At 31.7% G+C, this 25,475-nt stretch overlaps 2 protein-coding genes across 4 annotated transcripts in view; one reads left to right on the top strand and one right to left on the bottom strand.

Moving 5' to 3' along the window:
* The first annotated feature begins 842 nt into the window (after positions 1 to 842).
* LOC148302998 (2-Hydroxyacid oxidase 1-like) lies at positions 843 to 25,090 on the top strand. Of its 2 annotated transcripts, none has more exons than XM_088270705.1 (9): positions 843 to 1,076; positions 2,102 to 2,253; positions 3,417 to 3,537; positions 4,299 to 4,433; positions 6,816 to 6,944; positions 8,419 to 8,551; positions 9,448 to 9,567; positions 11,095 to 11,206; positions 13,257 to 13,344. In XM_088270705.1, the coding sequence occupies exons 1-9, from the start codon at positions 943 to 945 to the stop codon at positions 13,322 to 13,324; spliced, it is 1,104 nt and encodes a 367-aa protein (XP_088126831.1). In that variant the 5' UTR covers positions 843 to 942; the 3' UTR covers positions 13,325 to 13,344. The 2 variants fall into 2 exon arrangements, with proteins under 2 accessions (XP_088126831.1, XP_088126832.1); XM_088270706.1 differs by lacking the exon at positions 13,257 to 13,344 and adding an exon at positions 25,065 to 25,090 and having other exon boundaries at positions 857 to 1,076.
* LOC148302997 (diuretic hormone 45-like) overlaps positions 19,615 to 25,475 on the bottom strand; it is a 117,355-nt gene continuing 111,494 nt past the window's right edge. For both annotated transcript variants that reach the window (XM_088270708.1, XM_088270707.1), the window contains 2 exons: positions 25,045 to 25,158; positions 19,615 to 21,405 (listed from right to left, as the gene is read on the bottom strand). In XM_088270708.1, the coding sequence (XP_088126834.1) occupies positions 21,145 to 21,405; positions 25,045 to 25,158 (375 nt within the window). In that variant the 3' untranslated portion in view covers positions 19,615 to 21,144. The remainder of the gene's footprint in view (positions 21,406 to 25,044; positions 25,159 to 25,475) is intronic.

Below are 25,475 nucleotides of genomic sequence, written 5' to 3'. Positions count from 1 at the left end.
CCAAATGGATAGGCCGTAATATGACACACCCAGGCCTGTTTCTTACGATTACCAAAGGCGTGTGCAAAGGCACAAACTACAGAAGACGACCCCACTTATCCTACATGGATCAAATTATCTCCGACATGCGTTATAGCGGGTACACCGAGTTGATGAAACGAGAAGGGGATAGAGATGGGTGGGGACTGACCATGAAAGAAGCGAATGAACCGTCACAAAGATTGTAACCCACGAAGAAAAGTCAACAGATATCGATTCCTAAGCATTCACCTGACCAATCATATGAAGAAACGAAACCAATAACCTCAAAGCTTTGTATTATTTTTTGACATCTCATCAAAGATGAAGAAGAATATGGAAGTCTGGGCATTTACGGGGCTGACGACCGTCATAGGCTGGTTGAAGTGATCACTTTACGCACGTGTAACATTCACCAATTCTACCCATTATTGACAACCACACTACTCAAATTCTTGGAAGTTCTGTATATATGAACCAATTTAGAAACCTTGTTCTTGAATCACTAGAACTTCACTAGAGACATCTATTGGTGAGATGTAAAGAAGCTTTTTTGAAGAATAAATTGTCTGCTCAAAGCTTTGGTTTGTAAATATTGATAGATTGAAGACGCTTTCAGAGACTACTCCCTCTAATATTACCAATATAACCCAAAAAATACAGAAATATTTATTTACGTATAAATTCATGTGTTATAAGACCCCTCAACACTTTTGGTATGATTTAACATTCTGTACAGATAAGGTTAAGAACTCAAATAACATTAGAAGTAATTACAGTATCACTAACATTTAATTACAAACATAATACTCTTATCTTGTGATGTATCCATCAACATATTTGTAACAGTATCTTGCTGTCAGTGATCAGTCAATGTTCCTTTTCATTTAGTTAACACTAGTATATGTACATACTGCATGAACCATGGAAAGTTTTGTCTGTGTATCTGATTTTGAAACGGCGGCATTAGCCAAATTGCCAAAGTATGCAGGGGATTATTACAAGAGTGGAGCCACTACTGAACAAACATTGTCAGAAAATAAGGCGGCCTTTTCTAGGTAAGAAAAATCACAATTTTTATCTTAAGACCTTTTGACGAGTTTTAATGAAAATTTAACTTTGAAAAAGTGTGGGTTTTTTTATTTCAAATATATGATATTAAGATATGTTCGAAACATACAAAATAATACCAACATTAGGCAATACTACAGTCCACTATAGTTCATACACGGCTCTATGTGTATGAACTATAGTATTGCCTAATGTTATTTTATTTATTGTTTCGGCATTAACTTTGTGGTAAGACATGTTGCAATGATTAAAGAAAACACTTCATTTTTTACCACTTGAGTTTTATTGTAGACTACATGTTTCAGAAGTTAAACTTCCATCATTCAGGTCTGTATAATAACTAAAATATAAAATTGTTCTATAAATAAGGAGAGGGGAAAGTAAGAGGGAGGGGTTAGTCAAGGGACGGAATTTGAAAACAAAGGAAAAATGGAAAGCAATGGCGAAGAATTTTGAAACAATATACTATTTAATAAATTATTATTAGAATTCAGGTTTTTTTGTATTTCTAAATTTTCAAGATAATTCATAATTTGGCCTTTATATGGAACAAGGTGTCATAATTTTAATTTATGAGAGTGAAATGAGTGATTAGTATCTATTATATGATTTGCAAATTCCGAAAAATTGCCATTGCTTTCCATTTTTCCTTTGTTTTCAAATTCCGTCCCTTGACTAACCCCTTCCCCTTACTTTCCCCTCTCCTTATTTATAGAACAATTTTATATTTTATATTTTAGTTATTATACAGACCTGAATGATGGAAGTTTAACTTCTGAAACATGTAGTCTATAATAAAACTCAAGTGGTAAAAAACGAAGTGTTTTCTTTAATCATTGCCTAATGTTGGTATTATTTTGTATGTTTCGAACATATCTTAATATCAAATATTTGAAAAAAAAAAACCTGCTCTTTTTCAAAGTTAAATTTTCATTAAAACTCGTCAGTCAAAAGATTAAGCTGCCATGGAAATAGGACATAACTGGATGTCACTAACTTTTCTTTTCTTCAGGTTGAGAATCCGCCCTAGGTGTTTAAAAGATGTTTCAAAATTAGACACATCGACAACTGTACTTGGCACTCGTGTCAAGATACCGTTTGGTATTTCTCCGACAGCCATGCATAAATTGGCTCATCCAGATGGGGAAGCTGCCACCGCTAGAGGTATATATCTTTTTGTATGTATGGTATACGTAGGAGATTAATATTTATGCACCATTCTTCATATGCCAATTATGAGAGAAGCCGTCTGGACATTCTCCATATGCCAAGAATAAACTCCTCTTTATCTCTGGACCTAATAAATAAGAATTCCATAGAATTTAACCTGTCCGGGAGTATGGACGTAAATGAATGTCAATGCAAAATTTCCTTAAAGGAGGATCGACGTTAATGAACGTCGAAGTCCGTCTGGCAGTTAGTATGATGTAACTTGTATAGCAATGACATCTGTGGGTATTTGTATGTAATTTTGACATAATTGAAAAATATTTCGAAAAGGTTTTTTTTTTTTAATTATTTTATTATAATTTCTATTTTCATAATACATTCATTTAATGAAAAAATATTTTTTATCTTGTAAAAAGACCCAGAGAAAGTCGGACATCAATTTTTGTACTCCCGGAAAGGTTAAGGTATGTTATATTATTCCTTGGTCCAAAAATTTGGGATTTTTAAGTAACTATCTTAGGAGAAGCATAAAACTATGAGCTGGAAATATGTGTGTTGACCTATAAACTTGCTTCTGATTAATCTGAGAAAAAAAAATTGATACGTCATGATACAAGTATTTTACAGGCGCCATGGCGTAGTTGGGTAGACTTTTTACTAGGAAACTGGGGGTTCGATTCCCGCCAATTGCAAAATATATTCAAGAAAGATTTCTTTACAGTTAGTCTGGGTGTTTGTGACATATTTTTCACACCTACCTTCCCTGTACTTACTACCCTAGCTGGAGACAAGCCTCTAAAGATAGTCATTGCAGGTTATTCCTTTGAAAATAAGTTGTTTTGTCTTCGAAGCTTTAGAAGCACAAATACACATTCAAATTTTGAACACTATAGTACAAATTTATTTACATTAATTAACATGCTAAACGCCAATACTAAAATATGTCTATTTAAAAATCCACATAAAAAACTTTTTGGTAATTTACGTGTTTTAATAACATAATGTATTTAGTTTATTTCATAAAGGAGAAGTGTGACCAGCAGCGCAAAAAAGCATTTTGAATATAGTCACTGGTGCCCCCCATGGCGCTGCGGTCCAACACAGGCGAGGTCACCAATGCCCCTTTGGCGTTTTACGTATTAAGTGTTTTTCCACAGCTGCCGGCACTTTAGGTACAATATACATAATGAGTACTATATCAACTGCTTCCATAGAAGATGTAGCTGAAGCCGCTCCCAACACTATCAAGTGGTTCCAACTTTACATATATGTTGACAGGTAAACAACTTCTTTCTTCTTCTTCTTCCTCCACTGCTGGATATAGGCCTCTTCTCCTTTCCATATCCTCTGGTTGGTTGCTGCTTGCAGCCAGTTTCTACCCCCCATAGCGACTATGTCGTCGGACCATCTCTTTTGGGGTCTTCCGACACCTCTTTTCATATTCAAATACTATAATTATTTAATATAATAACAACTACAATTTCGTGTTAATTTTTTTCAACAATATCTTTAACAAGCTGCACCCGACAATGCTTTGCTATTGCTAGATTTGAATATACAGTAGAAGCCAGTTATAACGCACATTCAGATATACCTCTAGTATTTTTTTGTTGTTGCCATTTTTGTTTTAAGGCACCCAGAGTAAAAAATGAAAAAAACACATACAAGCAAACATACAGAAGCAGTGCAAGGATTAAAGACTGTGATTGAACGAATAGGACAAGATTTTGACTCAATAAAATTCATGCAGTTAGTTTCCATGAAAAATTCCATTCTCAAAAAAAGATACTTTAGGAAAAAAAGATCAACATATGTATATATAATAAGATAACAAAAGATAAACACTATTTTTATCATTCATTGTTCATTTATGTAATACCACTTCAAAACTTAAATGTAGTATCACACGAAGCGAATGATGAATGATAAGGAGAGTGTTTTATTACTATGCCACAAAGTTAACAATGCTTCTAATATACAAAATACAGCAAGAGATTACTGATTTTTTTCAAGTGATTCTTTTTATTTTATTATTTTAGGGAGGTGACTAAAAATTTAGTCCGAAGAGCTGAAAATGCTGGGTTCAGGGCAATTGTTCTCACAGTGGACACACCAGCATTTGGAGTAAGGAGAGCTGACATGAGGAACAAATTTTCATTACCTCCACATCTCAAGTAAGAAAAAAACCCTATCGCCTTTATTTTTAAGTAATTGAGCATGTTAATACACAAAATACAGACAACCCCTAGCCATTACTACAATACTATACTCCTTAATTTTATTAATTGATTCGGCAGTCACTTTGTGATAAAATCTATCCATTTTTAATTAACGTTTTACTTAGTAAATACCACTATTTCTTAAAATCTACTGTCACACGTGTTTCGATGCATTCCGCATCATTTTCAAACACCGTATTTGAACTTTACTCCTTATCCTACCAACTGTGCCACCCTCATTTCGTTTCCCATATAGCAGTAATGTCCTACACCCTAATTCACTTTTATCCTATCCCATCTTATGCAACATTACTCAAGAAAACAGAGTTATAAATCAGGAGACACTGTTATGAGGTACAGGGAATTTTTAATCACAACTTCAAAAAGCTTTAGAAAAACATGTTGACATTCAAAAGATTTTTATATTCTCAATATTAATATTTAAAGCATTTACTTTGTGGTTAGTCATTTTTAATAATAATAATAAAAAAAACCCTTATCCGCACCCCAATGGTGCATAGGGCACTGCATCATATAAACGCAGTGTTATCTTGATTGTTTACACATGAAGGAAAGGTAATCAGCCCTCCGCTTCTGGTACCAGTCCAGGGTAACATTGAATAAATATTACAGTGAAAAAATCACTTATATTTATTTTACCCCCATTTGGGAATCGAACCCGGGACCTCCAGAACGGTAGCCGAGCGTGCTGACCAGTACACTACGGAGACGGACAAAGTCATTTCATTTAGTCATTTTTAATTTCATTAATTGATTCGGCAGTCACTTTGTGGTAAAATCTATCCATTTTCAATAAATGTTTTACATAGTAAATACCACTATTTTTACTGGTATTTACTAAGTAAAACATTAATTAAAAATAGTCATTTTTACTTTTTTATTTTATTATGATAATGTTTATAATATTCTCTCGGTGACGAAGAGACGGGTACGTCTCGAAACCGGAAGACATAAAAATCTCGGTGAGTGGTTATATATTAATTAATATTATTAACATTTTTGTTAAAAAAATTAATAATTAAAAGATTTTTTTTCAAAAATACCTTTTGTTACAAAACTGCATTATGTGTAATAAAAATATATTTTCTTGAACATGGTCATTTCGTTATTACATTCCTGCATATTCCACCACTAATTTTTCAATTGAAGACCAGGTTAACATCACATTCATCTACTGTGTGCCCTATCCACCATATGTAAGGGGTAATAAAATAGAAATATTCTATTCTCAATATTATTAATATTTAAAGCATTTACTTTATCGTTATTCATTTTTACTTATTTATTTTTTTACAAAAATGTTAATAATATTAGTAAATAACCACTCACCTAATATTCCTTTATAGTATTAGTATATAACCACTTACATAATATTCCTGTAATTAACAACCAAATAAATTTTGATTCATGTTTTACTTAGTAAATACCACTATTTCTTAAAATCTACTGTGACACGTGTTTCGATGCATTCCGCATCATTTTCAAACACCATACTGTGTTTGAAAATTATGCGGAATGCATCGAAACACGTGTCACAGTAGATTTTAAGAAATAGTGGTATTTACTAAGTAAAACATTTACAACATTTTGAGTGTGTCCAAATACTTGTTCACAAAATCTGGATTATCTCCAATTACAGGAGTTATTTTCATATTATTTTTTGACATCTCATCAAAGATGAAGAAGAATATGGAAGTCTGGGCATTTACGGGGCTGACGACCGTCATAGGCTGGTTTAAGTGATCACTTTACACACGTGTAACATTCACCAATTCTACCCATGATTGACAACCACACTACTCAAATTCTTGGAAGTTCTATATATATGAACCAATTTAGAAACCTTGTTCTTGAATCCATATTCTTCTTCATCTTTGATGAGATGTCAAAAAATAATAAGTAAAACATTAATTAAAAATGGATAGATTTTACCACAAAGTGACTGCCGAATCAATTAATGAAATAAATTTTACTTTTAAATTTGTCCATTATTGGATTCAACATCGATTAAGCAAGATTCGTCAATATCCAATTCAAACCCCGCCCACTCCTTTCATCCTACGAGTATATAAGCTGGTTCATTAATATTTTTAATTCTAGTGCATGTTTAACCTCGGCTCGTAACGCATGTTTGTGCTGAAACCTCTAGTGCATGTTGGTCTTCAAGTCGACCAAAAAACGCATGTGTCAAACATCTTGTATAGTTTTAAGTGTGTAAATGGTGCTATGGTGGTGGAGGGTGGTATCATTAACATTTTTTGTAAAAAAATAAATAAGTAGAAATATTCTATTTATGATTTCTTTTCTTTATTTTAGGTTTGCAAACTTTGATGGATTTTTATCTGACAAAATATGCAATGTCAAAAGTGGTTCTGGACTTAATGAATATGTCAACAATTTATTTGATAACTCTCTGACATGGAAGGATGTCGAATGGCTTAAAAGGTTTGTTATTAAATAAACTTATATGTATTTACAATAATCAAATGGTTATTTACCTCTTAAAACCTCAATTTACTTTGAGGCACTAAAATAGGAATCAATTGTTTTGGCATTATATCATTTACAACACTTTTTGTGTGTTCAAATCGAGACAGAGTTCAAAATGATGACTTGTAATGGCTGGTTTAAAAATAATAGCAATAATATGTATGAGATAATTTTTCTGAATTATTTTATGTACTGTAGAACGGGGCTACTTGAACTTTAATATGTTACTTGAGCCCAGTACAAAAAAAATATTTAGATTGTGGTATCGATCGAAGTATCGTGACAATAAGTGTCACCTGTCAGGGAAACAATGAATCATGTCGATACGTTCATTATTGTAGACCAAATACAGATTTTTCTTTTTGTACTGGGGTCAAGTAACACATCGAAGTTCAAGTAGCCCCGTTCTACGGTACTAGAAAACCCCTGAAAATATTATTTCATACTTCCATCTCAATTTGCATTTCAAGACTTTTAGATTGTATGAAGTTGGTAAAAGATAGATAAAAGTAGACTGAATGCAGTTGAAATGCGATCTCAGACTAATGTGAGGCAAAACTATGTATGATAGATGTTCAAAGGGTGAAATAAGGAAAGAGTCCGAGACTGAGATAAACATTATCGATAAAATTAAGAATGGTGTGTTGAGATGGTTTGGACATGTGTTATGAATGAGTGGGGAATGAACCGTAAAACAAATATAGAATAGTAATAAAGAAGAGAAAAACCAAGGAAAACTTCCTAAATCAAGTATCTCAAATACTTGAAAGTGGTTAGATTTGGAGTCAGAATAATCGCAGGGGATGAATAATATAAGGAGATACACGAATGTGGAAGAAGTGAAGAATCTTTGCAAAGACAGGATAGTGGTAGAGGTGTTTAATTCTCTCATTGTCCGCCTCCGGCAATACGCCATAGTCGGCGTTAGTCCGCATCCGTGGTGTAATGGTCAGCGTGTTAAGCTACTGCGCTGGAGGTCCCAGGTTCGATTCCCAGGGGGGGTGAGAATAAATATTGGTGATTTTACACTATAATATTTATTTGATATTACTCTGGACTGGTCCCTGAAGCGCAGGAGTGATCACCTTGCCTTCATATAATTAACTATCAAGATAACATTGCGTCAATACGATGGAGCGCCCTATCCACCATTGGGTGCGGATAAGGGTTAGAGAGACACCTACATAGAAACATAATGATGGTTAGTTAGTAGTTAGGGTAAGGACTCTTAATAACACTGCGTCAATTTGATGCAGTGCCCTATGCACCATTAGGTGCGGATAAGGGTTATAATAGGATTAATAGGTACTCCTCTTTACTTATCACTTCATCACTTTTTGAGACCCATAAATTATCAGCTTTATCTATAATGTGTGTTCTGGAGTATCAGCCTGGATAGACATACAGCATCATATGTGTTATCTTTCAGCATAACACATCTTCCGATAATTGTGAAGGGAGTGATGAGAGGTGATGATGCGAAATTGGCCGTAAATGCCGGAGTATCGGCTATTATTGTTTCAAATCACGGAGCCCGACAGATTGATGGAACTGCTGCTACTGTAAGTATCTCTGAAAAATGATTTAACCTGTAATTTAACTTATCTTTTGTTTTCTTCCTCAGATAGTATGGGATTCTTGAATGAGGTTGTACAAGTGACAAGTTACGCTCTATTCTTCTTCTTCTTTTACCATATCCGCTACCTATGTGGAGCTTATGTAGTTCACAAACTGTCTCCAGGCTTTCTGTCGGCCGTCAGTTCCCTCGCATCCTCCCAAATCAGGTCTGCATCCTGAAGTTCAGACGAGAACTGCCGACAAATTTTCAGCAGTGGTCGTCTTGGGCGGTGTGAACCTGATGCTTTGTAAAAGAGGCAAGCTTGATGGCGGCTCTCGGGAGGCATGCAAAGTACATGGCCAAGCCAACTGAATCGCCTTTTCTTGACGACAGTTGGGATCAATATTTGCTGCATCCTACGCCTTATTTCTTCATTCTTCACAAAGTCAAACCACAGCAGGCCTAAAATTCTTCGCAGATACCTATTTTCAAAACTAAATACACGGCTGCTCTTAGCCCTTGTAAAGTGGCCCCATGTTTCACAGCTGTAAAAGAAAGCTGTAATAGGAGCCATGGAGGCATAAAGGTGGGATTTGGTGGTCACTTAGTATAAATCCGATCTCCAGATAGCCTTCATACTGTTAAATGCTCTTTATAAATTTGCCATTATTGTTATTATTGTTAATTTAAAATGATGAAAAGAAATAACACTCTCCTTATCATTCATCTTTATGTGTAATATGTACCACTTTAAAAAACACCACTTCGTGACTACCGGTTTTGGAATAATCGTTCCATCTTTAAAATAAATAAATGGCATCATAAAAAAAATTAAAATACAAAAAAAGGCTGATAGTGAAATAAAATGTGATCATATATTCATATGTGATGTTATTACAGATTGAAGTTCTGCCGGAAGTATTGAATGCAGTGAAGGGAACTCTAGTAGAAGTGTATTTGGACGGCGGAATCACACAGGGTACTGATGTTTTAAAAGCTCTGGCGTTGGGAGCTAAAATGGTAAAAACATCTTTATTTCAATTAAAAATTAATCAGTTTTATTCAAATACAGCAGGACCTCTGTAATCCGAACGCCAAAAATTTACCCTCTGTTCGGACCAGTGGAGCATTTGGATTACAGTACAGAGAATTAGTAGGGTATTTTTATCAAATAAAACAAATATGTATTGTGAAATTTTAAATGTATTAATTCCACTTTATCAAAGAAATCAAATATTTTTGTTGTTCGAGATTTATTTATGACATTAAAAAGCTTTGTCTCTCAATTTACGTAAAAGCATCTTCTCTGGCACAGGAATATTCACTTGGTCAACCCATTTTAGGGGTATATTTAAGGGATGAATGGGCGTTCGGATTAAAGAGGTGTTTAGATTAGCGGAGTTTTGATTATAGAAGTACTGCTGTGTATATATATATATGTATTTATCACAAATAACAACAATACATAATGAAGTTTTTTGTTGTTGTATTTTATTCATATTTATGGAAAGTCCCTTATTAACCAACCTTAGTCTCAAGATGTTCTGTCTTGTTTTTGGCAACTTTTTCAATAATCTCCTTTTAACCTAGCTGGCTCAGGGGGATTGAAATCCCCCATATATTAATTTTTATTGAACAACTTTAGTATTATTTTGTCCGCCTCTGTAGTGTTATGGTCAGCACACTCGGCTACCGTTCTGGAGGTCCCGGGTTCGATTCCCAGGGGGGTCAAATAAATATAAGTGATTTTTTCACTGAAATATTTATTCAATATTATCCTGGACTGGTACCTGAAGCGGAGGGCTGATCACCTTTCCTTCATGTGTAAACGATTCCTTCATGTGCAACTTTTTGAAGTGTTTTTTTAGTTTTAATATTATCTAAGTAGGTTAAACATAATGTAAATATTCAACACGCTGTAACGTGTGATCGGCCATCGGCTGACCGGCGGATCATGCGTATGCGCGTGACCGGCAATCAACATATTAAAGAAAGTTTTCCCTTTTTATTTTTATAATTTCGAAATGTTTCGAAATATTGTTTTTGATAAAAAGCACAACTAGTCACTACCGCTAGATCTAAGTACTTATATATCAGCAGGTAAATTTTTTATCTGCTAGTGATATGTTATTTCTTTTACTCTTATTCTTTTCTTTATTAAATTCTTTTGATCCAATTATCTCTCGCATATCGTCTCACTCTTACTCATTCAGTGCATGAACGCGCGTTGGAGCGAACATCTTATCTATGACTCAGCTGGCGGCGTGTCGGTACTTACTGCGAGCTGCGTACTACGATTTCCATACAAATATGAACTTGTGTCTTTTGGTACCCCGCTTCGGATCACGTGTTATTTTTTATGGACAGTTCGGGAAAGGTTAAGGAATAATCCACAAATCCTTTGTTTTTAGAGGCTAGTATGGAAAATATGAGAGTAAGTATGTACAGGGAAATTCTGCAAATACCAAAGAATGACTGTATAAGTAAATAGCTTTAAATCCAAATTGAATTAACCCTTTTTTACATTTATTTTTTCACTTTATTCAGGTTTTCTTTGGCCGACCTGCTTTATGGGGTTTAGCCAATGGTGGACAAGCCGGAGTAGAAAAGGTCTTGAGCATATTAAAGATGGAATTTGAAAGTGCCATGGCAATGTCTGGTAAGCTTTTCCAATACAAAATCGTTTTACATAACTTGTTAAAACAATCGATTATCTCTGTATTTATTTAGCTTAAACCATTGGTAGGCAAATTATCAGCCAAAAATTAATCAGCCAAAAAGCCAAATATGCACATTACAACAATTAAAAAAAATTCTTGACATCCAAATCTGTATGCTTTTCATCATAATTTTAGATACTTCACTCAACATACTTGATTTTGTAATAAAGATTTTATTCATTTATCAAAAATCTTTTGAAAGTGAAGTATCCATAAGAACACTACTTATTGAATATATCTCATTTGAAAATTTATGCAAAAATTATGATTTACATTTTTTTATAACATATCGCTCACTCCTTTCAAGAACGTCATAAATCAAAATTCGACAATATTCAGTTGTGCATGTTTTCGGAATGCCCAGAAAATGTACTTTATCCCAGCAAGAGGCATATTTTTAACTTAATATTTACCCGCTACAGGGCAGAAAGTGTTGTTCTTGCATTTTGAAAGTATTGTTTAATTGTTTTTTTAAATGTACTATATATTTTTCAAATGGAGAAAAAACCTTCAGGTTTTACCTAAAAAGATCTGTTGCACAGTAAAAAGCTCAATAAGTGGCTTGATATTTATTTTTAATACATTGTATTATATTTTTAAACTTTAAAAACGTTTTCCTGAAAAATCAAGTTTTTTGATTTATGACGTTCTTGAAAGGAGTGAGCGATATACCAAATTAAATTTAAAAGCCAGATTTAAGCTCCTTTTTCTTGTAGACATATCCCTCATGTAGTACATGCTTGCTAACTTTTTACTTTTTCATCTTTTTTATGTTTTTTTTTATTTTATTTTATTTTGTTTTCTAATAGTCAAGTATTTTGTATTTTGTGTAATTCATATTAACACTTTTATTCTAGTTCTGCTTCTTATAATATCTATTGTATTCTTGCCAATGTCCTTTACTATGACCTAAATTATATTGTTTACCCACACACAGGCCATGCCTTTGTGGGATTTTTTTTTGTATTTATATTTTTGTTTTTGTCCGCCTCCGTAGTGTAATGGTCAGTACGCTCGGCTACCGTTCTGGAGGTCCCGGGTTTGATTCCCAAGGGGGGTAAAATAAATACAAGTAATTTTTTTTCACTGTAATATTTATTCAATATTACCCTGGACTGGAGCCTGAAGTGGGGGCTGATCACCTTTCCTTCATGTGTAAACGATCAAGATAACACTGCGTTTATATGATGCAGTGCCCTATGCACCATTGGGTGCGGATAAGGGTTCTATTATCATTATTATTATTATTTTTGTATTTTAATTTATGTCATGTTTGTATAATGCAAAAGAAAAAAATTCAAATTAAAATCATATATTTTATAAAAAATTCTTAGATCGTTTCGATGTATATTTTTTCCAATTTTTTTTAAAAATTACCTAACGTTCAAGTGACTCTAGCTACGGCTTATGCAACACCACTTATCGTGACCCTACTCAGGCTTCAACTTTTTAACTTTTATAGCCTATGCCTACTCGCGAGTGGATTTACTCTTTATGTTAAAAGTTACTATAAAATCATGCAATTCATGAGTGAAAATTCTAGGCAAAAACACTCGCTAACTCGCTAGAGGCATGACATATTAATTTTGTGTAGATATACTTATATCCTTTGATTTTTTTAAATATTTCAATCATCTCAACCAAATGTAAATAACAAGTAAAAGAATATTAATGTTATTGTTTTGATTTCAATATTATGTCCGTTTATTTCCGCCTCCGTAGTGTAATGGTCAGCACGCTCGGCTACCGTTCTGGAGGTCCCGGGTTTGATTCCTAAGGGGGTAAAATAAATATAAGTGATTTTTTCACTGTCATATTTATTCAATATTACCCTGGACTGGTACCTGAAGCGGAGGGCTGATCACCCTTCCTTCATGTGTAAACGATCAAGATAACACTGCGTTTATATGACGCAGTGCCCTATGCACCATTGGGGTGCGGATAAGGGTTTTTTTAATTTTTTTATTTATTTCATATTTTTCTTTCCAGGCTGCCCGAGCATTCCTGAAGTGACTTCAGATCTCGTGGTTCATCAATCATCATATTGTAAACTCTAAATAAATAAATAAAAATTCCTTTTTCTTTTATTTACTCGTACTTATCTTTGAGTAGCCCATTTACAAACCACGTTATGTTAAAAAATTAAGTTTTTGAGAAAATGGCTCCAATCAGTATAAAATTAAAAATATCGTCCATATTTAACATTAATCTGCCAAAACTCGTTAAGTTAGGAATAAAATGGAATAGAGAAATCGATTATAATTGAAATGTAATTTTGTTTTAAAATCACTATAGTGATTTTAGTGATTTTATAGTGATTTTAAAACAAAGTTACATTTTAATTATATAATGGAAAATCACAAAGTTAGTGCTTCACATATAAATCATAGAAAAATGAATGCTCTTGCAAATCTTGCCATGCTGATCGACATTTCACTTTCTAAAATATCTCAAAAAAAGCTCAAATCAGTACAAGATTTATTATTCTACCGGTCGCCGCCACTGGCTAAAAAATTATTTTTTTTAATATAATTTTGTTTACTACTAAAGTGACTACTCATGTCGCTCACTCCTTTCAACATCGTCGTATATCAAAAATCGTCAATTTTCAGTTGTGCATGTTTTCGGAATGCCCAGAACATATACTATATCCCAGCAAAAGCGGCATATTTTTAACTCAATATTTACCCGCTACAGGGCAGAAAGTATTGTTTTTGCATTTTGAAGAAAATGTACTGTTTAATATTTTTTTTTAAATTTACTAAATATTTTTCAAATGGAGAAAAAACATTCAGGTTTTACCTAAAAAGATCTGTTGCACAGTAAAAAGTTCACTAAGTGGCTTGATATTTATTTTTAATACATTTTACTATATTTTTAAACATTAAAAACGATATCCTGAAATATCAAGTTCTTTGATATATGACGTTCTTGAAAGGACTGAGCGATAAGAGCTGCAAGATCCCTTGACATATAAAACAAATTTAAGAAATCCCTTCTTTACATTCCTTACATTTCTTTCCAGCTTAAGCTTTTTATGTCAAATTGTCAAATAGCTCCTAATGGAGTTAGAAATTGTACATTGAACATTGTACATTGATATATGACATTAGTGATCAGCTTTGATTGATTGAATCGAAAAATCAAATCAAGTAACCATATCTTCAGAACTAGATCTTTTTACCCGACCACTGGTCTGCTCATATAATGCATCATTAAAAAATCTATGGACTTCTGTGGACTATTTTACTTTTCTTTTTTAATGAAATATGGTTGTATGATTTTAAGGTTTTACCTAATTCATTTTTATTACAAACAGAACGAGGAAGGCCGAAAAAAACTTGGCCTATGTAATATCTGGTGATGTTAAAAGTCTGCATAATAGGAGGGCATGTATGACTAGATGTATGGATGTGAGGGAAGCTAGAAGCTTATGCCTGGAACGCTACAGAAGAGTGTAGCGTTCCAGTCTCTTTTCCTTTCCTTGTGGACAAACGGTGTGATAATAGCAGTAGTAGTAGTAAATAACATCCAATCCTCATATTGCTTACTCCTTTCAACAACGTCAAATATAAAAAAAAACTTGTTTTTTCAGGAGATCGTTTTTACAGTTTAAGAATATAATAAAATTTATTAAAAATAAATATGAAGCCACTTTTTGAACTTTTTACTGTGCAACAGATCTGTTTATGTAAAACCTGAAGGATTTTCTCCATTTAAAAAATATTTAGTATATTGAAAAAAAATATTAAATAATAATACCTTTTCTTCAAAATCCAAAAACAACACTTTCTGCCCTGTAGCGGGTAAATATTATGTTAAAAATTTGCAGTTTTTGCTGGGATATAAAACATTTTCTGGGCATTCCGAAAACATGCACAGCTGAAAATTAATGATTTTTGATATTTGACGTTGTTGAAAGGAGTGAGCGATATGTGCTCCACAAGCAGTTATATGATGAGATTGGAGCTCTTCATCAGCCTCTCCCGGAAGCCTGCTACTCTATGCCTTTCTGACCCATCCGAGTGTGGTAGCTGGGCAAACTAACATACCACTCGCACTAGTGTCGGGGTAACTTCATGAGGGCCCTGTATCCAATATTCTAAAAAAATATATGAAGAAGGTTTGTGGATAAGGTGATAATAATAATCAAATAGCACTTACAACTTTACCATTTTATTGAAATAATTAATTTACAGTCTGAACAATTTTGTACAACATTTTCGACGCCAGTGTATAAGCGTTGTCTAAATGCATTCCGCAAAATAAATACACATGGCTTTATCGTAATCTTTGCTTTCGATATTCGTAAATTGTATTCGTTAAGTTTCTACATCAATTCTCTACATAATGAAAATTATACAAGTATAGTTATTTATATTTAAAAAACTAGTTACATGATTCCTCACACTAAAAAGCATGATATTAGATTATTCAATGCTTACATTAGTATTCTAGCTGTTTTTAAATATTACATATTTATCAATTGGAACAATGAATGCTATTAATATTAATATTAAATAGGATTTAAAGCAAATCAAAGGTTTATTTGATTTAAAAGCAAAGGAATGTCTTGCAACATGCAAATCTTGAGATGTATTATATATGTATGTATACAAATAAGGGAAACTAAGACTCTAGAAGAAAGATCATCTTAAGTGCCCAACAAAGGTTGTGAAATACATTTAAATAATAAACATAATGCTGGGAAACATAAAAGAAAGGAAAAAGGTCTCGTGGGTGACTTGACTACGTAATATTTGAACTGGCTGGAGATTCAAATATTTACTTTAGAAATCACAGAGGTACTTTGTGTTACTTTAAACAAATATAAATCAATTTAAAATTCAAAGTTAACATGGGATTACCTAGGGCTGTGGTTTTCAAAGCGTTTCAACACAAGGAGCGTAATAAATGTACAATAATGCTACAATGAATTCCATCATCACTGTGAGTTGTTTTTAATTCAATTTAAATTTCAAAGTTAACACAGGATTACCTAGGGCAGTGGTTCTCAAAGCGTTTCAACACAAGGCGTGTAATAAATGTACTATTGTACATTATTATGCTACAATGAATTCCATCATCATTGTGAGTTGTTTTTAATTCAATTTATAATTCAAAGTTAACACAGGATTTACCTAGGGCAGTGGTTCTCAAAGCGTGCTCCGAGGAGAAGTGCGCTACGACTTGTAGCTGTCGTGCTGCTTGCAGCGTAATAAATTTACAATAACGAATTTCGTCATCATTTAGAGTTATTGTGTATTGTTTTCAATTTAATTTTAAATTCAAATGAATCGATTTAAAACCCAAAGTTAACACTGGATTACCTCTTAGAGCAGCGATTCTCAAAGTGTGCTCTGGTGAGAATTGCGCCGCCTCAAGTAGCGTAAAAATTACATTAATGCTACTTCGAATTTCGTCTTATTGAGAGTTGTTTTGAATTCAATCTTATCAATTTATAATCCAAAGTTAACACGGGGTTACCTAGGGCAGCGGCTCTCAAAGCGTGTTCCGAGAAGTGCATAATAAATTACAATAATGCAACTACGAATTTCATCATTATGATGAAGTTATCGTGTGTTGAAATAGCGTTAAATTTTAAAATGAATAGATATTACTACAAAACCACTTGCGAATCAGTTTTTCTCTCTGAAAATGTACGAGATACCCATACGAAAAATTGTGACAGTTGACATACAATGATTTAGACATACTACAGGAGATGCCTTTCAATACACTAAAAATTGATCATTAATATATTTAATTTGTTAAAACATTCTCTCAAATTTTTTGCTCAGTTTAATTTGTCAAAATAAACACTCAAGATTTTCGCTCATTTTAATTTTGTTAAAATAATCACTCAAGATTTTCTCGCAGTTTAATTTTGTTAAAATAATCACTCAAGATTTTCTCTCAGTTTAATTTTGTTAAAATAATCACTCAAGATTTTCGCTCAGTTAAATTTTGTTAAATAACCGCTTAAGATTGTATCTCAGTATAATTTAATTAAAATAATCACTCAAGATTTTTCCTTACTTTGATTTGTTAAAATAATAACTCAGTATTTTTGCTCAGTTTAATTTTGTTAAAATAAACACTCACAATTTTTGCGTTAACTAAAACAACTTTTCTCCTTTAACTAATTTGTTGGGCAAGCAATATGATCCTGTGTAACGTAATAAATATTTTAAAATATTAAAGATATTTAATAATTACCAAAATATCAACTTTTATAAATAATTTGGCTGTAAATAAATAAATATATTTGTTTTGGCACCAGTTCTTTTGTATATGCAAAATAAACTCTTAGAAAAATATAACAAGATGTACTAATATACATAAATTGTTATTTCTGGTATAAATAAATACAAATTTATATTTTAAAATACTGATTCAGTTTTTGTGAATATTTTATAGATAAAAAAATATTTAAATCAAATACAAGGTTTGAAGGTAGTTGAATGTACAGATTTTACGTAGAAATACATACGAGCAGTGAAGTATTTGAATATTACTGCGTTAAAATTATTTTCTTATACATCCGTACATAATTAGATTTTTTTAAATTTATCATATATTAAAAATTTTTAGATTTCACAAAGGTGTTTTTAATCCTTAGCTGCAACATATACTAACACGCATCTAAAACATCAACATTTTTATATTTACTATAGTAAATTATTTTATTTTGAAGGCATGGGAATCAGAGCATCGTTTTCCTATAACATAATATTTAAAAATCAAAAAATGTTTTTAAAAATCCATCAAATGACGATCATGGTTTTAAAATGACAAGGAAAAATAGCTACTGCTTCATTCAAAATAAGCTAAATCTTAATATTCTGTAATCTGTATGAAGAAATGAAGACAACAGATATCTCAGGAAGAAATGGTTTAAAATATATGAAGATTACAAACTTTGTGATATATTATTATATTATTTGTATGAATCTATTAAATTTTGCTTAAAAGCATTTCTGTATTTGAAAAACATTTCTGTATTTGAAATTCTGTACAGAAATGTAATATAATATAATAATATTTATAATTAAAATGTAACTTTGTTTGAAAATCACTATGAATATTTTATTTTAACTTAATTATAATGTCTACCGGTTTCGAAGCTAACCGCTTCTTTTTCAAGACTGATTATTAATCAATGACCAAAGTCTTGAAAAAGAAGCGGCTAACCGGAGCTAACTTCGAAACCGGTAGACATTATAATTAATTTATAATAAAATATTCATTGCGATTTTAAAACAAAGTTACATTTTAATTATAAAATGGAAAATCACAAAGTTAGTGCTTCAAACGTAAATTATATAATAATATTTAGTGTAGTTGATCACTTTGTAAAATGACCTATTTTCTTTATTTCTGATATATTTATATTATTTTTTTTAATATTGTTTAAAAAGTCGTATTGAATAAATAATTTTTATAATTCTTTATATCTGTATTTTATCTGGAAGTAATTTAAAAAATACTTATTTTAATTTCGTGCCAAATTATTCCGTTTTTATGCGTGAACTACAATAGTACTTTAAGGCCAATATAAAAGGTTGGATAGTATTTTTTTCTAAAAACGATTGAAAACGTTGGTAATTGTAATTTTTACTGTATTCCAATGATACTCTATATTAAGACGCATTAATTTCACACCATCGTGGAAGGCTTAATGCACAAGTGATTTTTTTAAACCCTTATCCGCACCCCAATGGTGCATAGGGCACTGCTTCATATAAACGCAGTGTTATCTCGATCGTTTACACATGAAGGAAAGGTGATCAGCCCCCACTTCAGGTACCAGTCCAGGGTAATATTGAATAAATATTACAGTGAAAAAATCACTTATATTTATTTGACCCCCCCTGGGAATCGAACCCGGGACCTCCAGAACGGTAGCCGAGCATGCTGACCATTACACTACTGAGGCGGACAGATTTATTTAGTTGTTTTTAAACACCCCCATGAGATTTTTTCTTTAAGGGAGTAATCAGAATACTAATTACTTTTCATACAAAAAAATATGGTCAAAAATGCGAGAAACTAGCCCATTTAAAACTGTGAGTGATTTAATGAAAAAATTACTTTAAAAAAATATGTATTAATTGTTTGGGATCTACAAAGCATACCGTTAGAATAATCCAATCAACTTTTTTTTTACATATAATGAATGAAAATATAGATTAACTAGGAAAACTTTATTTGCTTGGATTAGGTAAGTGGGTTAAGTTAACGATAAAATGCAGGGCTGTGAATGGACCGGAACTGACCGGAATAAAAGGTTTTTACGAATATAATAATATGTAGATTTAATAATAGTACACTAGAATTGGAATGCTTTATAAAATAATATTATAAACGACTCCGGTTCTTTAAATTCTGCTCCGGTTGGTACAATATTCCATTCCCAGCTGTTATTACAAGTACAAAATACCGCCGTTTCCATTTCAAAGTTGAATATTTGAATACCCCATCATTTTATACCGGAATAAATGAAAAATAAAATGGTGAATTTTATATTTATTATATTGAGTATCGTAAATTTTCGAATTATTTCAATGAGATGCTTGTTTATTTTAAAGAAAACAGTTGACGTATATATATTTGGAAGCTTTTGTGTAAGCTCATGTAATTTTAAACCGAAGTAAGTGAAAAATATAGCTGTGAAATTTATAGTTATAATTTTTACCATCGTAAATTTTCAATTTATTCCACTGAGATGTTTATTTTAAAGAAAATAGTTGACGCAAACATATTTTAAAGCTTTTGTGAGCTAATGCAATTGAATGATGTTAAAAAAGATGTAAAATATTAGGTTTTAAATACTCTTGAAATTTTAATGATTCTTTAATGGAAAAAAAGTTATTAAACTTTTAAATCAATTTGTGCAATGAATGCAACATCATGTCAATATTGCTAGATTTATTTCCCAAAATATTGGGAAACAATAGTTTTAACACATTTTAATATGTAAAACTTATGTAATGTTTGACATATTTTAACATGTAAAACTTCTGTAATGTTTATCATATTTTAATATGTAAAACGAATGTAATGTTTAACATATTTTAACATGTAAAACTTCTGTAATGTTTATCATATTTTAATATGTAAAACGAATGTAATGTTTTAAATATTTTAACATATAAAACTTATGTTATGTTTAACATATTTTAACATGTTAAACTTCTGTAATGTTTATCATATTTTAATATGTAAAACGAATGTAATGTTTTACATATTTTAACATATAAAACTTATGTTATGTTTAACATATTTTAATACGTAAAACTTGTGTTATGTTTAATATATTTTAATATGTAAAACTTATGTAATGTTTAACAAAATTTAATGTGTAAAACTTATGTATGGTTTGACATATTTTAATATCGTAGTCATACAGGAGAAAGTGTCCAAGTGCATTGACTATTTGATATCTTACTAGCTTAATATTGTCCTGAAAATATCCCAAAGGATTTTAAACTTGGAAGTATAATATATTGACTTGTCGAAAATGACTAACTGCATTGATGCTTATTTTCTTGCCAAGCTGACTTAATTGGCCCTACTAAACATTTTACTTTTTGTTAGTTGTTCACTTTCTCCTGTACGACTACGATATGTAAAACTTCAAAAGCATCAAATATGGCGTAAAATGCGTTTCCCGCGCAATGCAACCAAAGAAACCAACGAAAGAAAACTCCGATTCCCAGCGCTCAATAAAACCTCTCAGTATGATTGAATATTTGCATAATACAGTAATAATAATGATAATAATTTGCGGTCAATGCGAGCAACTAATTGCCCTGTCGTGTCGGTATGTTGGCTTCGTTTTACCTAACGCTAAAATATCCAAAGTGAGTTCGTCTTATAGGTTATTCGTCCCGAAGTCGGCCGCGGCCCGCCGGCCCGCGAAGGAGAGCGTTCCGGCTTGGAGGGCGGTCTCGGGGTAGCCGGCGCGCTTGCCCACGTTCTTGAAGAAGACCCGGTTCTTCTCGGCCTGTATCTCGTTCTCGCGCATCTGCTTGCGAGCTATCTCCAGCAGGAGCCGCTGGCGGAGGACGTCCATGGGGTTCACGATGGACATCGATGGCTGCTTGCGCTTGGAGCGTAGAGGGTCGTCGGGGTCCTGAAACGGAAGCGAACGTTACTTATGCCGACATTTCTTGGTGGAAATGCGTTTTACAATTAACATTTTAATAAAATATAATAAACAACGACAAATGGCTCTTTCCACATTTATTTTATTTGGAGTGCTGAAACGAGATCGAACGATAATCTTGAGATTGGTACCGTCTGAAGAACAAATTGCACACTTAAGTTTTGTGCTGACATTGCGAAAAGGAGGGGAAAATATTTGCAGGAAAAATCATCAATATATGTTTAAAAGTATTTTTTTGTTGATGTTAATAAAATAACATGTTGTTTTAAATTGAATTAAAACGGGTGGAACCTTTTCATAAAGAAATATATATATATATATATATATATATATATATATATATATATATATATATATATATATATATATATATATATATATATATATATATATATATATATATATATATATATATATATATATATGTATATATATATATATATATATATGTATATATATATTTATTTATATATATATTTTCAAACCCATATACATTAAACAATTTTGCGACTCGGTTTTTTTCAACAATGGTAGTGTTATTTTATCTTTATTTCTAGTAATATGTTCATGACAATTTTTGTTTAAAACTATTTATCCTTAAAATATTTTGGCAATTTATCGTTAAAAAATGTATGTATAAAGATCAGCATATTAAATTTAAGTATTTTAATTATTATTACAGGAAAAATAGACACACTACCAAAACGTAAAATGTTCAGGAGGGTCATTTAAGTCACTTTTGCTTGGCAACAAAATAAACACCAATGCAATTAGTCATTTTCAACAAATCAATATTCTACTTCCAAGTTTAAAATCCTTTGGGATTTTTTTCATGGCGATATTAAGGTAGTACTATATCAAACAGTCAATGATCACGTTTTTGTAAAAAATGCACTTGGTCACTTTCTCCTGTACGACTACAATATAGATGATTTAATGTATTCAAAACCGTTCCGGTTATATTTTGCAAAATTCTGATAAACCGGATCTAAATTTGCAATAATCTACATCACAAATGCGATCGTTCCGGTTTGGTCGGGTCCATTTCACGCCCTGATCATTTCACTCCGCACGCAATCTTGATTCAGAACAATCGCGAGTAAAAGTTTAGCAAATTAATATTAATAGCGAACCAATATGTAGGGTAAATACTCTTTCAGGGTCGTAGCTAAGCCAAGCAGTTACCGAGAGCTGGATTACATATCGCTCACTCCTTTCAACATCGTCATATATAAAAAAAATCGAAAATTTTCAGTTGTGCATTTTTCAGAATGCCCAGAAAATGTACTATATCCCAGCAAAAGCGGCATTTAAAAATTAGACACCAGTTAAAAATATGCCGCTTTTGCTGGGATATAGTACATTTTCTGGGCATTCCGAAAACATGCACAACATAAAATTGACGATTTTTGATATATGACGTTGTTGAAAATTGAAAATTAGACACCAGTTAAAAATATGCCGCTTTTGCTGGGATATAGTACATTTTCTGGGCATTCCGAAAACATGCACAACATAAAATTGACGATTTTTGATATATGACGTTGTTAAAAGGAGTGAGCGATATGTACTTTGTTTCGTGAAAGTACTAGAAGTTGGTAACTTCATGCTAAACTCCTTTCGGGCGGTTTCTTAAAATGAGCTTGGAGAAAAATACAAACTTATTTTGGAACGCAACTTCCTTGGCGGTGATTCGATGATCGATAATTGACGATAATGGACGAGATTTGTGACAGGTGTTTCAAAGACGCGTCACGCTTGTGGGGTACATTTCGTTACACGAGAGAGAAGAAAGATAATATGTAGATAAAAGGAGAATGACAGCCATACATTTCAACGTCGGAACGCCGCGGTGTTCCGGCACCTTTTTTTCACGGTATGAGTATTTTTTTAAAAACTATCAATATCAATTAAACAAAACAATATTTGTGCTTACGTAATTACAATATTTATTTATATAATTCAACAAAATGATAAAATATGGTATTGTAATGAATATTTAAATGATATTTGAATAATAAAAAAATATATCTTGGTGTTTTAAAAGTTATTATAACATAAATGTGGAATTGTTTAATTGGCTTTATTTTTATTAATGTAACTATTTTTTCTTTTTTTAAATGTAAAGCTGTACAATTCCCGAACAAATAAAATAAAATAAAAACATTAAAAAGCTTGACATGAAGTATCCCGGAACATACTTCATGTCAAGCTTTTTTGTTTTGAAAAAGCCTTCCTGTTGTTAACATTTTTGATTTCTTGTTTTTTTGTTGTTTACTTATTAACTAAGTATAAATTTGATATTTCAAATACATATTTGTATCTTAAAATAGCATGTTTAATATATTTATATTTTTTATATCTATTGTGTTCTCTCTAGTACCCTTTATTATAACCTAAAATAAAATGTATACCTACACACAGACTATGCCTTTGTGGTACATATATATTTTTGTTTAAACATAATATAATATTTGTGTACCTACTTGAATTTATGTAATATTATATTGTGAAATCCAAAAAAAAATTGAGATTGAAAATCACAGTAAAGGGCCTTTGAGGTAGTATTTTACGAAAATGGCGCTATTTAAATTACGACATTTTGAGTGTGTCCAAATACTTTCTCCAATTACAGGAGTTATTTTCATAATATTCTTTGACATATCATCAAAGATGACGAATAATTTATGTATAAAATATGTAATTTAAAATATTTAAAATACATATTGTTTTTACTAACACCATTTTGTAAAAAGAAAGTTACATCTTGAATCGTGTAGTAATGATTAAAAAACTGGTCGCATTCAGTGAGGAACTTTCTCGCCAGGAGCAGAAATGATCTCACAGCGTAATTAAAAACTTATTTAATTATCCCATTTACTTCTGAATCTGACGAGAAGTAGCTACTTGTTGCGTTTACTGGAAACTTACAAGCGCTTTTATTTTAATTGGTGTGAATTTCACAATATTTTGAGTGTGTTTGTTCTTTGCTCACAAATTTCATGAAATTTCAGCATAAACATTCATGAATGTCTGTACTGAAAAAAATCTTACTTAATTCAACTTTATTGATTCGAGTTTTTATCATCTACGTACATGTTTGTAAGATTCTTTCTGAATTATTTTACATTTATTACATGTATAGTTTATAAGAGCCAAAATTAAAGGCCAGTTTTTAATAGCGAAAATTAATTAAAAGGCTTATAAAATAAAAATAATTAAAAATCATTGTTCACAAATGTATTCACAGCCTGGGTGATTATTACGATGTATATTGTTTATTATAAGACCCAATATCACGCGCGAACTAGTGAAGGCTTATAAAATAAAATAAATTAAAATAATTCACATTCTGGGTGATTATTACGATGTATATTGTTTAAAAGAGCCAAAATCACTCGCAAACGAGTGAAGGCTTATAAAATAAAAATAATAAAAATCTTTGTTCACAAATGGCCGGTTTTCCCCGATTTCCACATCATTTATGTATAGATACCAATATGCATGACTTCTCCTTGGAAACAAGTCCAGATTTTCGCACAAAAATTAAGACACTAAAATATTCTGATTAAAAAAATTTAGTTTTTCTTCTGTGGCAACACTAACCTGCATGTTTTCCATTTCAGTCAGAATGTAGAGACGAGGGTCGGCCACCCCTCCCCACTGCAGAGAAGGGCGGTACTTGGCGGCCAGACGAGGTAGGAGGTAGCCGAATGTCTCCTGAAACCAAACGGTTCAAATTGATAACAAATTGTCGATAGGAAAGCATCTAGAATAGGGGTGGTAAACTAATCCATTTCTAAAAACTACATTCATTTATCTGATTCAACATAAAGCTGCACTAAAGAAAACTTTGATATCTCCCCATAAACCAAATATTTTTAACGATTTATTGTTATATTCTCAATATTATTAATATTTAAAGCATTTGCTTTGTGGTTAGTCTTTTTTTTTACAAAAATGTTAATAAGTTCAGTGAGTCGTTATATACTAATATTATTAACATTTTTGTAAAAAAATAAATAAGATTTATTGTT

Source organism: Brachycentrus maculatus, unplaced genomic scaffold, assembly GCF_059751285.1.
Source record: "Brachycentrus maculatus isolate JH-2025_06_01 unplaced genomic scaffold, ASM5975128v1 h1tg000393l, whole genome shotgun sequence".
Lineage (NCBI taxonomy): Eukaryota > Metazoa > Arthropoda > Insecta > Trichoptera > Brachycentridae > Brachycentrus > Brachycentrus maculatus.
The sequence above is the reverse complement of the archived record's forward strand: the minus strand, read 5'-3'. Positions and strand labels throughout refer to the sequence as shown.